We start from the raw sequence: 14,460 nt of genomic DNA, 5'->3' as shown, positions 1-14,460 counted from the left end.
GGAAAAATTTATTTTTCTTATATTTTTATGGTCTACGATTTCACAAAGTGATATCGTGAAATTTTCGTTCGAAAATTTCGACGTTTGGGCACTCAATTTAGTCAAAAGGACTAAATTGTAAAAAAGTGCAAAAGTTGAGTTCTACATGTTAGAGGTGTCCAATTGTTATGAAACTTTAAATTGGAGGTCCTTATATGGTAATTAGACCATTGGTTAATTTGGTAGACAAAAATGAACATAAGATAAGTGAAATACGAAATTTTTAAGTTAGGGGCAATTTGGTAATCTAGTAAAGGGAAAAAGATGGCCAAAAATATCATCTTCTTCATAGTGAACGAAATCAGCAAGGGGGAAGCCATATTTAGGGTTTTTCAAGGTTCCAATCTTCATAGTAAGTGATTCTAAGCCCTATTTTTAATGTTCTTTACGTTTTTGAGATCCCGGTAGCTTAATTTAGCTTATTCTAGCAATAATTTAACCTAGGGTTTATATTTGAAAAAATATCCATAGGTGAAAAGTGTTTATTTTGATATTTTATTATAGAATATGAAGCTAGAAATTATGTTAAATAACTTTTTCTAGTCGATTTTAAGCGAAAACGAGTAAAACCCCATAATCGGTAAAATACCTAATGTTCATAAATACATGTTAGAGTGGGAATTTGATGTTTCCATAGAAGGGAAAAATGTTCAGCATGTTATAAAACATAAGAATAAGAGATGAAGTTTAATTTCCGAGCCTTGGGGAAAAATGTAATTATGTAAAAGTTTAGGGGCAAAATCGTAATTTTGAAAAAGTTAGAGTCGAGGGCTGTTTTGATGAATGTGAGTATTAAATAAGTTAAATTTTCTATTGTAGATCAAGAAGAACGAAACTCGAGGTTAGACAAAGGGAAGAATAAAGTTGAAGACTAAGTTGGTGAATTGGACTATCTTTGATACCGAGGTAAGTTTACGGTAAATAAATACAATATTTCAATAATTATCATTAATATTGTTATTTTCCAGCAATTATGCATTTATTTTATAAATTTATTTAATGTTGACTCAAGTATGAGATGACGGAGAATCGGTGTTAAAAAGTCTCGTTGAAACATGAGGAATGTATCAGATACAAATGTCATGACATTTGGGTAGAGAGATCCCATGTAAGACCATGTCTGAGACATGGCGTTGGCACCGAGATGAGAGGTCCTATGTAAGACCATGTTTGGGACATGGCGTTTGCACCGAGATGAGAGGTCCCCCGTAAGACCATGTCTGGAACATGGCATGGGCACCGATATGAGAACATCCCATGTCAGACCATGTCTGGGACATGGCTTTGGCATGTTATGATCAGAAGAGACCCAAGTATCCTTATTATTCCAATGTGGCTTAACGGACTAGTAAACGAATCATATACATGAAAGTTCAGTTAAAAGCAAAAATGGCAAGCTTAGGTGAGTTATAAGAGTTAAGAATTTATTAAATTAATAATTGATATTCAACGATGCAACAAGAGAAGAGTAATTTATGCACACAAGTATACTAAGTAAACAAGCAAGAGAACTAGAATGAGATTAACTAAAGAGTAAACTAGAGATATAGACACTTGAGTTTAATTATTTGTGTTTAATGTTGTTATTTATTTGCTAGTAAACTTACTAAGCTTTATGCTTACTTCTTTTTTTTTTCTCTTTCTCTTATAGTATTGCAAAGCTACTTCAAAGATCCTAAAGAAGTCGGAGATCGTCCACACTATCAACCACAACTGCTCGGTATTTTATGATGAAACACGTTTGAGTTATGGCATGTATAGGGATTTAGTTATTTTGCATGTTTGTAATTATGATTTTGCTAAAGAATGGTGTGTAAGTATTTGATGATGAATGGTTATTAAAATGGTTAAGTATGAAGGTGTTTGTTGTTATAAGAGTCTAGGTGATAAATTATGCATGGAAATCATGAAAGGGGTAAAATTTTGCAAAGAAACAGAACTCAGGCAGCACAATGACGTGACTTTGAAAAATCACCTAGGATAGTATATAATGAGTTAGAAGGTGAATGATATATATATATTGAAAGCTTATTGAGTCTATTTTCATGGAAAATTAACGGTTTAACAAAAGGAATTTTATATTTTGAGATATGTGAATTTTAGTGAGACAGGGTCAGATCTATTTTTGGAGTCCCCTATTCTGAGTTTAGAAAATCATTAAAATTCTACAAAAATGTTTATTAGTTATAGTTTATATGTCTAGATTCCTTATTGAGTCTATTTTCTGTAGAAACAAGTAAGAACTTCATATGAAAATCCTACAGTGAGAAAACTTATTTTTAGTGGCAAGAGGTCAGGACAGTTAAGTGGTGAAACAGGGGAGACTTTAACTAATAAAATGTACTAATTGGCTGAACCAAAAATTCTAAAAATTTTATGGTAGGAAGATATATGAGTCTAGTTTCAGGAAAAATTTACGGAATTAAATTTTGAGTCCCGTAGCTCGAGTTATAATCAATTTAGTAACTGCTGTGCGGTTGGACAGATTTGCTGTAAATAGTGAAATTAATTTTCAAAACAAGTTTTTATGCTTCGAATTAGTAAGATAAGCAAAATAATGCCTCGTGCTCGACTCCGACAACGGTATCGGGTAAGGGGTGTTACATACACGTCCTAGCACACGGCCGTATGACGTCGACAATCATGTTTCGCTAAAATCGGGTTTTCAGTATGCACCTAATAACGTGTTGACATAGGAACAACGTAGAGAAATCCCGAAACCTAATTTCCATCCAACAACCAATCAAGCAATTAAATTGATGAAAATCACATACATTAATACTCAAACAATTATGTCAAGAACCTCGACGCGAAACTTCCAACAAACGAACACTTACCAAAAAATCAACAGAACTAATACGAAACAACACGCGAAGGACCACTTTCCTCAATATTCATGCCTAAAGGGAAGAGATCAACGACAATTTAACAGAGAATTCGAATGAAACAATTAGAGAAATCTCAATTTAAATACACAAACGGAAACCAACAGAACTTCGCAGAAACACAAGACTTAACGATAGAACTTACACAGAGATCTTCTAACAACGCATCGAACAACTTAGGGCCCTCAATTATTTCCGACAACCACTCGCCAAACACAGTCAAAAAGAAAAAATCAAAAGAAAGAAGAAAAATGTAAAAGAAAAGAAAAGAGAGGAAAAAGAAAAAGAAAAAAACGTTTTAGAATCTAATTTAACTTCCAACAGATTTCTAACATTTAGCTAAATTTTTGTAATACCAACGCCAAGACTTAAACACAACACCAGAGAGTAGACAAATTCTTAACTAGTGAACTAATTGGCTCATTCTTGACACAAATTAGTAAGGAAATAGACTTAAATCAAAGGCTCAAGAGTAGAGGTTAATTTTAAACAAAAGAGCAAAACTTCCTAAAAACTTGGCTTGAACCCCTAACCTCAAACACATACACAAAGCACATAGCCACAAATACAAAAATTTAATTACAATATAATATGGCAATTAAACATTCAAAATTTTGGGGCATTACAAAGGGAGGAAAATAGAGGGAGAAGTAGAAGAGAATGGAAAAAAAATAAAAAAAGAGAAAAAATTAAAAGAACATAAAAGAAAAAAAATTACTCAAAACGAAAAAAATGGGGGCCGATTATATAATTTAACCTAAAATATTTGTTTGAAATGATGATTGAACGTGCCACATCAACTTACCGTTACACCGTTAATGACAATTAACGGCTCAGTGACTAAAATATTACAACAAGTTAATGTAAGTGACTAAAACGTAACATTTTAAACATAAGTGACTAAAATGTAACCAGATGGAAATAAAAGTGACTATTTTAATAGTTTATCTTTTAAAATATTAAGTTGTCTTTCATATCTCTTTTTCCTTTCCCATGTTTTATTTTTTCTCTCATGTATCTTTTTTTTTTCTATTTCAATAGTTTCTTTTTAGTTTTTTTTTTCTGTTTCATTGGAGGCACCCAAAAACCATATATATATATTAAAAATTATCGTTGTTGCCTGACACACCTGCGATACTTATTAAAAAAATATTTTTTTTCTCTTTTTTTACTCACTGTGAATATCAATATTTTTCACGTGTATTTCAAAAAATAGATACTAATGTTGTCTGACACAATGGTGACACTCAAAAAAATTTTTTTTTTAAAAGTCGATGATTGAGTCATCATTAGGGACGGTGCCGTTGGTGTGTCAGGCGGCACCGATGGTCATTGTGGACTTTAGGTCACTTACATATGTAATTTTTTTCTTAGGTTATTTTTGTAATTAATGAATTAATTTGGATTATTTTAGAAAAAGCCTTTATTTTTGTGAAGTGAGTTTTTAATTGAGTTGTTCCGACTGAGTTTAAAATAATAGAGTAACGTTTGAAGCGCAAAACCTTAGCCAGAAAAAAAATAAAAATGGAGGCAGCGAGAACTGTTAAGGACGTTTCTCCCCATGAGTTCGTGAAGGCCTATGCAGCCCATCTCAAGCGCTCCGGCAAGGTGGTTTTTTTTTTTTTTACAAATTCATCCCTTTCTTTCTTTAATCTTTACTTTGAGTTTGTAGATTTCGCTGCTTTCTTTCTTGTTTTAGTGTTTTCTTCTTTAATTCAAATTTCCCTCTTTTTTTTTTATTTAATTGGAAGAGTCTTCTGATTATGGGAAATTTGTATTATTAAAAAGATGATCATTATATAAAATTTTTAAGAAAGGAGCCTAAAGCAAGTAAATTTGAAGTAAAGCTTGAACAGCTTGCTCTCTCATATATATATATAATTTGTAATGTGTTCCTTTTTAGCATTTACGTAATTTTTCGAGAAATTTAAAGAACATGAAGGAATAAGGGTTTACTTCATTGATAGCAGCTCATTCCTCATATTCCCTTTCTGCTTTGTTTTTTGATAGATTGAGCTTCCTCCATGGACTGATATTGTCAAGGGTGGTAAACTAAAGGAGCTTCCTCCATACGACCCTGATTGGTACTATATTAGAGCTGGTATGTAGATATCTCGCTCCATAATCCCTTTACCGTGTGATATACTGTTAAAAGCACTAAAGGATACAGTGCAACTATATTCTCATATGTCATTGTTGTCCATGACTTTGTAGCTTCGATGGCGAAGAAAATCTACTTGAGAGGAGGTCTTGGTGTTGGTGCCTTCAGGAGGATATATGGAGGTGCCAAGAGAAATGGCAGCCGTCCACGTCATTTCTGCAAGAGCAGTGGCTCTATTGCTCGTCATATTTTCCAGCAATTGCAAAACGTGAACATCATTGATCTTGATACCAAGGGGTGAGTATTTTTCGTGTATGATTCTTGGGTTTAGGGTTTGTCATTGCTATTAGCTCAAGTCCTCTGAATGTATCAAGCTGATTGATTCTTCATGCTATTAATAGTGCAAGGATTGGTAAAGACATCCTTTTGACTGTAATCTGTTTACTAGGCTGGGATGCTGCAATTATCTTGTCTACTTTAGTGTAAGAGACATTATTGCATCGAAGCATGTGTGCATGAAAATGCCTTGTGACTTGTGATGTTCTCAGGACTGTTGCTAGAAAATCTTTGAAAATCGAATTTATGACCTTTAGGATTATAGCAGAACTAGCTCTTAAAAATTTGACTATTGATATTTTATTTAACCAGGCAAGATTTTCCTTTCATTAATCTCTTCAGATCATAAAATGTATATTTTCAAAAGATTTAGTTACTGTATAGCAGATACTAGTATGGAGAACACCTCTATGTTGCTTCCATTTTCCATTTTTCTTCAACTACCTGTATCCAACACATATTTGGACATGGACATGGGATATAGCCTTTTCAAATCTCTCCAAATAATTTGATGTACTCATCTATGAGACATTCCGCAACTGCCACACCCGGGTCTGAGTAACATAGGAAAAGCTTATTTATATCAATGATCATCCTGTTTTGTTTATATTTGCATATAATCAACATTCTTTCATATGTCATATAAACTAAAATCATATCCCTGTGTATCAGTGGTCGGAAAATCACATCAAACGGCCAACGGGATCTTGATCAGGTTGCTGGAAGGATTGCGGTTGCCCCTTGAAAAATTAAAGTAAATAATTTTCTATGGCTAGAAATTAGTTTTTGTTTGAAAGAGAAAGGTTTCAGGAGGTAGTGTTAAATTAGTTATCTCTTTGGTCTGTATGTCATGTTTTCATTCTCTTCTCTCTATTTTATTTTATTTTATTTCTCTTAACCTCCATTGTGCTGCTTGTTTCTTGACTTATGACTTAAAATAGGTGTATTTGAAATTGACTAATTTCAAGCTTGCTTTAACTTTATAGTAGACTTGTCCATGGGCCGGGCGGCCTGACCCGGCCCGACGGCCCACCCGAAATATAGGAAGGTTTGGATAAAAAAATAAGCCCGAAATATGGGCTTAGGCAAAAAACAAGGCCCGTTTAAAAAATGGGCCGGGCTCAGGCTCAACTTTTTTGGCCCGGGCCCGGCCCGAATATAATAAATATATATTTTTTATTTTTATTTTTTAATTTAAAATACTTTAAAAATATTTTTATTTTTTTATTTTTAAAATATTTTTGTGTTTATTAAAAACCGGGCCGGGCCGGGCCGGGCTTGGGCTTATTATTTTTTCTCGGGTCGAGCCTGGGCAAAATTTTAGGCCTATTTTTCAGGCCAGGCCAGGCCCGGGCCTAAGAGTCGGGCCAAATTTTTTCCCGAGCCTGGCCCGGCCCGGCCCATGGACAGGTCTAACTTTATAGGATTAAAAAAAAATCGAATTCAGGGATGGGTTGGGTTGATTTTTTCATTGAAAATTTTAGGGTTGGATTTGGGAAAGTTTAGGTAAAATTTCTCTCCCTTGTTAAATTGTTTACTAAAATATTTCTTTTAAATTTATAATCATATTTTTAAACAATAAATTTAATTTAATAAGCTTTTATAACATATTTTTTATTTTATAAATATTTTTCCAGTAGTCTTGTACTTAATTTGATCATTTTAGTTTATATATTCTTTGAATTGGGCAAATTTAGCTCTAGTAATTTTCAAAATTTGGAACTTTAGTCTCGGCCAAATGATAGTAGTTAAATCCTTTTGGAGTTTTATTTTACTATTAGTATTATATTATGCGTAAAGTTATAGATTTAATCTATATTCTCCAAATTTTAAAATTTTAATTCTGACAACAATTAAATCTGTTAATTGATTTTTTTAGAATAATAGGTGAAGATAATAAACTGATATGACATTACATTATCATCATATGTTTTTTTACGTCAAATTTTAAAAGTAGTAGAACTTAATGAATTTAATAAATACTATTTACTAAAATTTTAAAATTCTAAGATGCTTAAAATAATCTAATTAGAATTTAATCAATTCTTAATATTATTTATTTCCATAAATTCTAGAACTATCCTTATAATAAAAACCAAGAAATAAGAAGAGAAAATAAAATTTTCCACCTCACCCACCAAAAATGCCACGTGTTAGTTTTGCATAAGCTAACCGATCAAATTGCGATTCGCCAAACGCTTATAAAGTATGAACCCCATAATAGACAAAGGGGGATCCTACATATACGCCCTTTTTCTATTCCATTAGCTCGAGTGGCCCTCCCCGTAATTATCACCAGATACGTGTCCTTTTTTTGGCTATTTCAATTTTCCGACATATCTGATCTGTTACGGAAAAACAAGGTAACAATATCTTTTTACCCTTTTTTTGTCATTAACAAAATCCCCAATTTCGATCTCCATCGTTTCTCAATTGATTTGATATCTCTTTTTAATTATAAAATCAACTTAGGATTTCCATTAAATTTCTTCATTCTCTGCCGACCTATCCGATTTTATTTTATTTTTCTTCTCGTTTCTAAGATCCGTTAATAAGGTTAATTTTTCCTTATCGATCTGTATATTTCGATTATGTCTTTTCTGGGGTTGGAGCTTTCTGGATCTGGATTCCGGTTTGATTAAAATTAGTTTTCAAAAACAAAATTTTGAGGTTAATCGATTTCTAGGTTTCGGTTCATTAAAAGGTTGTTTGATCTATAGATCTGTTAACCTTTTGGGTTGAATTTGTTGGGAATTGATGTTTCGTCTGTGAATCAGCCTCAAATTTATAGATTTCCTTAACAATTTCTAGATCTAGGGTTAGGTTCTATTGGGAATTGGGGCTTTTGTTGTTTTTCGTTTAATTGACTCAGGGAAAGTTAATTCGCATCTGATATCATGATCTTAATCCCTTTATTGTTCGCTAATTAACACATAATTTCCAAATTGTTACCCGACCGATCATTTGAAGGAAGGACATATTTCTGAGGTATTAAAATAAAACTTTTTCGTTTAATTTCCAAATAAAAAATATTATTTGTAAATTTAAAATTTTTTAGAAAATGGTAATTCTTTTAATAAGCCAAGTCAGTACCAGGACATGATACCCAGATTGACACACCTCTCACATGATAATAAATAATAATATTAATAAATGAATTATAACAATAACGACCTTTTTTTCTTCACTTTTTCCATGAATTGATACATGAACATGTGAGCTTTTTAATGAACTTCGTAATCTTTAGTGTTCTGTCATCTACAATACAACAGTAAATAAATTATGGCCATTTTAGCTTAGTGTTTGTTTTTCCATGTGTGAAATGTCATCGTTGGATGCCTGCTATATATCATTTGATAGTTAATCATGACATTCGTTTACTGTATCCAATTCTAATGTGGTTTGAGTCCTCATTTATTTATGTCTTAAGTAAGTTATTGGGATTTGACTTCGAGGATGCAGGGATTTATCCTAGTGCATTTTGTTGTCATTGTAGAGTAGCTTATTTTAATGAGCATAATCTGATATTTGCATTTATTGCTCAGTTCCCTTTATTATATAGCTTATTTTGTTGACTTGTTCTTGTGGCTGTTGTCATTTTTGTCATCGTTCAATGTCTTTGATGTTGTTACTTCCTGATTCGAGTTACAGTTGAGTAATTCTATCAACAACTCTTTTGCTTTATTTGATCGATTCGACTTTGTGGTGCAGTTCAACATGGTACATAAGCGGCCTTTTATCGAGGATGTATTTGAGGTTTCATGCAAGCAACCAAGACAAGCAGAACATAGTAATCAATGGGTTTTATCTTCTGAACCCCTTTTTCCTGAAGACGCTGCCCCGTTTTCTAATGCTTCAGGTACAGAATTTCTAGCGTGTAATAAACTACACATGGTTCATGTAGGCTGCTATGTGGGCATGTTAACGTGACACTTATTTTTGGCATTGTATCTATATTGTAACTGATGATATAAATAGTAATTGGGACCAATATTAAACATGTATCTATGTTATGAATCCTGATCCACCGTCTTGAATGAATCCTTTTTAGCACCTAAAATCAGGTGATTATTCAATCTTTAGTCATAGCCCTTTGTATTTTAGTTATTTTCAGGTGCTTATTTCTTGTGCCTGGATCAAAGTTCACTGTCTGAGTCACTCTTGAGTCCATTTTCATGTGTTCTGCGTTTTTACCATTTGAGAACACTGATTTTTTGAATAGCAACAAACTATCAGATGATTCAGTAGCGAATATGTCGATTTGTTGTCCCCCTCTTCTCAATTATTTCTTACTGCATTATAATGTCTAATGGGTAAAGGTGAGGGCAGATTCCCAAATGTTAACACCAAGTGCGATGAAAAGCTTGCAAATGCCATTGATACTGAACACCAAGGAAATCCTGAGGATTTAGAAGCCAATATTCCTGGCTGCATTGCCATATCTTCCCTGGGCACCTCTAGCACTCATGAAGAAGACTTGTGGCCGGATGAACCACTTCACGTGCCTTCATTTGCAGAATGTTTTAACCCTGAACGTCCAGTAAGGACAGTAGCTCGTTTGGAAGACATCTATTCTATACTTTTGCAATACCCTCCAAGGAAACCAGTTCTTGTTGGTCCTAATTACCAAGCAGATATTCCTGAATGGGACTCACAGGTCACTAGGAATGCTTCTAATTGTGAGGAGGTATCTGAAACCGCTAGCAGATATGAGAGAGAAATGGTTGGAACTTGCATAATACCAATTCCTGCCTTAGAGTCTTCTGCTTATGATGAAAAAGTTGGACATGGAAGAACTAATTGTAGTTGTGAGGACAAGGATTCTGTTAGGTGTGTCAGACAGCACATTTTGGAAGCAAGAGAGGAACTACGAAAATCCCTTGGGCACGAGAGATTTATGGAGCTTGGTTTTTATGACATGGGTGAGGTAGTGGCAGAGAAATGGAGTGAGCATGAGGAACAGCTATTCCATAAAGTTGTATTCTATAATCCAGCATCCTTGGGGAGGAATTTCTGGGGCAGCCTTGCTTCTGTCTTCCCTCATCGAACCAAAGCAGATATTGTCAGCTATTATTTCAATGTGTTTATGCTGTGGAAGAGATCTGAGCAGAATAGATGTGAATCAATGAGTATCGATAGTGATAACGATGAGTGGCAAGGGACCGATGATTCTGGCAACAACGAAGCTGAGTTCTCAGATGAAGATGAGGACTCTGTTGTTGAATCACCTGTATGTGACGAGGATTTTGCTCATCATCATAGCAAGGAAAACGGCTTGTGTGTTCTTGATGAGGATATTGCAGACGAAATTTGTGATAACCAAAGTTCAGATTTTGCTATCAAAGATTCAGAAACATATGGTGGAAAGTTGTTTAGAAACTGTGGTTCTGATCTCATGGATCAGGTGCATGGGAACACCTTGAACGATGTCTCCCGAGGAGAAAGAGAAGTCCAAGATGACTCATGCACATCATCTGATACAGGGGGTGCTTCACAAGAAACCCATGTCCCTGCTGACAACTTCAATGGTGGTAACCGTGGATATGTCTTGGAACCATGTTATCCCAAAGGATGGGATACCAGATATCCAACTTGCCAAACGAATTTCAGAGATGATTCATGATATTAGAGATGAAAAAAATAAATAAAAGAGCAGTTTTGGATTAAATCATAGGAGTTTTTCCCTTGGCTGATTGAATTCTCATCAATCAATCATTCACGTATAATACAAACATGCCTTCATTGTAACATAGAGAATTGTAGGTGGTGATTGGGTTTGATTCTTTTTGGTTTGGGGGGGGTACTTTTAAGGTAAAGCTATCTATTATCTTTTATAAGACTTCCACTGATTTTATCCCATTATACTTGGGAAAATATAGATGTGGTGGCTCGTAATTTAATTAATTTTTTTAAAACTTAAAAATAATAAAAATATTTTTATATTTTTTAATAATTTTTAAAAATAACTCTTATATATTGACATGATATTGACATGTATTATAGAGTGATTTGATAAACAACGAAAATTTAAAGATTAAACAAATTGATGGTTGAGTGAGTGACATGTTCCTCCACTGCTTAAGTGTAATACAAGATGATTAATAGTAGTAGTTGTACTAATACCACAATACGTAGTGGAAGAAATTGTCAAAATGTTATTAGCTATCAATGAATCCAAAATTTGGAAAACCAATTCTCTTATTTTATCTTTACTGTTTCATTTTTTAATTACCTTTAAACAGAATAATCTATTTCTATATCAATTTAAACCTCATAATCTTTTCTTTTATTCTTAAACTACAACATATTTTGCGCCCACAATAATATAATATCTTAGATATCATATTAATGGTTGCTAGTATAAATAATTTAAATAACCAATTCTTTGGAATTCTTTTATTATTATTATTATAAAAAGTAATTTATTTATTTTTTTGCATAACGATTTCGAAATAGAAAGTTGTTATGAAAAAAAATATAATTTGTAACCTAAGATATGGACTAAGAGACACATAATTTGATGAATATCTACATAATGCAATTCAATAATGCAATTTTCGTTACTTTTTTCTTTTTATGATTAAGGAGGGTAAAAGTTATTACATGGCAATCAATCTAGGAAAAGATAAATTAGTAACATTTTCATACAACACATTCAAAGCAAAATCAAGAGGTTGAGACCAAGAGTAAAAACCAATAATCAGCTTTTGCTAAGCAATTAGCCATCCTACTGCATTCTTGATACACATGCCTAATACCACTGTTGTATCACATTTGTTGTTTATAATTTATTGTATTCTAGAAACAAACTTAAAAAAAGGTTTTCCACACTTCATCTAAATCTTTTTTATTTTCTTACTTGTAACTAAAGTTGTTACTCCATTACACTTTAATGTGTGTACATATAAAGAATAGTTTGAGAAAAGAGTAAGAGGCATGTTATTTAAAAGTAAACTTTGTTATGCAAAAGTAAAATGTTGATGATGTATGTTTTAAAACAAAGGAATGTTGGTTGAGTTGTTTGATTAAATTGAAGGTATAGTAGTTGATATGATGAAAGAAGTTGACTATTCCAAACCCAACTTTCTTTTTCAAAGTGAGGTTTCTTACTTTGCTTTCAATATCAACTATGGGATTTTGACTTCCAAATAATTTGATAGTTTTAAAGCTTACTCTAAAAGTGGGTAAAGCAATTAAGCTATCATCTTATTTTGCAAGAAATATTTTCAATATGCCATTTTAATGTAACATCTTAATAAATCATATATCTATACTCTCATTCACCTAACTTTCTCCTTCTTTCTCTCTAGTTTGACACTTGTAAATAAACGGGTATTTAATGGTTTAACTATTACATTTAATTTTTAACACATTTGTTTATATACAAATTGAATGAATGGTTAATGATTTTGTATATAGAACAAAAAAATATAGGGTGGTGGGAGTGTTTAAATGGTTAATCGAATTTTTTAATTTTTTAACCGTTAATCAAATCGAAATTTTTAAAAAAAAAATTTAATCGAACCGGAATTTATATATTTTATTTAATTTTGTTAAAACAAGTATAAAACATATAAAACAAATAAATTGATAATGTTCATTTGACCAAATTAACCAAATTAGTAATAGCCTAGTACATATAATATATAATATATAATATTATTTATTAAGTTCGATTAATTACCCGATTTCGAACTGAATTAATCGTTAACCGAAATTCAAAAAACTTTTAACTGATCTCCGAATGAACTAGATTAGTTAACTGATTGATTAACTGAATTAGATAGACTCGATCGTTTAATTCGGTTTTAACCGAAGTTTGAACTCCCCTATAGAGTAGCTATACAAGCAGAAAAAGAATTAGAATAACAATGAATACTTACTACACGAGAAAAAAACCCTTTCCAAAATCCAACTCGTAGAGTTTGGCAAAAGTATCGGGGAAGTCTCTGTATTTAGGAGCAAATTGCATTTTGGTTTCTCTATTAGAAAAATGGATAAAATAACCCGTTAATTTTTTTCTGTTAAATGACGATGTGGAATGTTAATTTAAATGGTTAATTACTAATTTGATACCTAAAATATCATATTTAATTTTTTTAAAAATTTCTTAACCATAATTCTAAAAAATTAAAAAATCTTTAAAATAAAAATAAATTATTAAAAATATTAAAAATTATATTAACATGTTTTAAAAATAAAAGTTATAGGTACAAAATTTCTAAAAGTTCAAACTTTCGAGACGAAACCAGAAATCATCATCTTTTTACAAGATTTTCTTCCCTATTTTACAAAATCCAAAAAATAAACAAAAGTTTCTCATGCTTGATTGAAGAAAAAAAAACTTGATTGAAGCAAAAAACAAAATTGACACTCGCTTCCAAATTTCTCATGTTTTCATTAATGTTTAGTTTCATCTTCATCACCTATGCTTCAATTGAAAGGTACATAAAAATTTATTTAATGTTTATTTTATTCTACTTTAGTGAATGCTCATTTTTTTGCATCTCCTATACTTTTATATCTCCTGATGGTGTGTAATCACTGTTATAAAAATTCGACCACTCATTTTTGCATCCCCTTAGCTATTATAAAATTTCCCATTTAAAGATCTTATTGTTTAATATCATAAGAAGCTTTAATATTTAAGTTACTAGGTTTAACAATTTTTGAGTTTTGAACAAGGATGGGTTTTGAAATTTTAGAAAATAATGTTTTTAAGCTTATGAGAAGAAATAAAAGATAAAAATTTAGATTTTATTTTAAAATAAAATCCCAAAACCATCAACATGTCTCCAGAGGTGGAAAAGCAGCGAAATAAGCTCCTTGTCTTCATCTTCTTCTTCGTTGCCAAAGAGAAACAAAATTTAAAGATTTTGTTTACTGTAAATATGTTGTTTCTTTAGTTTGATTGTATTTCAACAATAATAAAACCATGATTTTATTGAAATGAATGTTTTTAGAATTGCACTGAATAGTGTATTCAACATGTACGGTTAGTGACTCATTGCTTTAGAAAGTTCCATAAAATTGAAAATTTTATTGAAAATGGAAACATTTCTCCACCATTGAAGGAGAGCTCAATTTAATAAAAAAACA

General features: G+C 31.9%; 1 protein-coding gene across 5 annotated transcripts; it reads left to right on the top strand.

The window, feature by feature from the left end:
- Positions 1–4,362: 4,362 nt before the first annotated feature.
- On the top strand, positions 4,363–11,200 carry LOC107949796 (40S ribosomal protein S19-3). Of its 5 annotated transcripts, XM_016884561.2 has the most exons (5): positions 4,363–4,532; positions 4,935–5,025; positions 5,139–5,322; positions 6,034–6,115; positions 9,073–9,443. In XM_016884561.2, the coding sequence occupies exons 1-4, from the start codon at positions 4,449–4,451 to the stop codon at positions 6,104–6,106; spliced, it is 432 nt and encodes a 143-aa protein (XP_016740050.1). In that variant the 5' UTR covers positions 4,363–4,448; the 3' UTR covers positions 6,107–6,115; positions 9,073–9,443. The 5 variants fall into 5 exon arrangements, with proteins under 5 accessions (XP_016740050.1, XP_016740045.1, XP_040946023.1 ...); XM_016884556.2 differs by lacking the exons at positions 4,363–4,532; positions 4,935–5,025 and adding an exon at positions 9,681–11,200 and having other exon boundaries at positions 5,308–5,322; positions 9,073–9,220; XM_016884555.2 differs by lacking the exons at positions 4,363–4,532; positions 4,935–5,025; positions 5,139–5,322; positions 6,034–6,115 and adding exons at positions 7,582–8,349; positions 9,681–11,200 and having other exon boundaries at positions 9,073–9,220.
- The last annotated feature ends 3,260 nt before the right edge of the window (positions 11,201–14,460 follow it).

Source organism: Gossypium hirsutum, chromosome D03, assembly GCF_007990345.1.
Source record: "Gossypium hirsutum isolate 1008001.06 chromosome D03, Gossypium_hirsutum_v2.1, whole genome shotgun sequence".
In the NCBI taxonomy this organism is placed as follows: domain Eukaryota; kingdom Viridiplantae; phylum Streptophyta; class Magnoliopsida; order Malvales; family Malvaceae; genus Gossypium; species Gossypium hirsutum.
Note: the sequence above shows the minus strand (reverse complement) of the source record. Positions and strands in the feature narration are given on the sequence as shown.

What these genes read in the sequence shown, in the direction of transcription:
- LOC107949796 (XM_016884556.2), top strand. Translation starts at nt 9,079, where the DNA reads ATGGTACATAAGCGGCCTTTTATCGAGGATGTATTTGAGGTTTCATGC. An exon ending in CCCGTTTTCTAATGCTTCAG is followed by an intron (nt 9,221 to 9,680) that starts GTACAGAATTTC and finishes TAATGGGTAAAG; the next exon opens with GTGAGGGCAGATTCCCAAAT.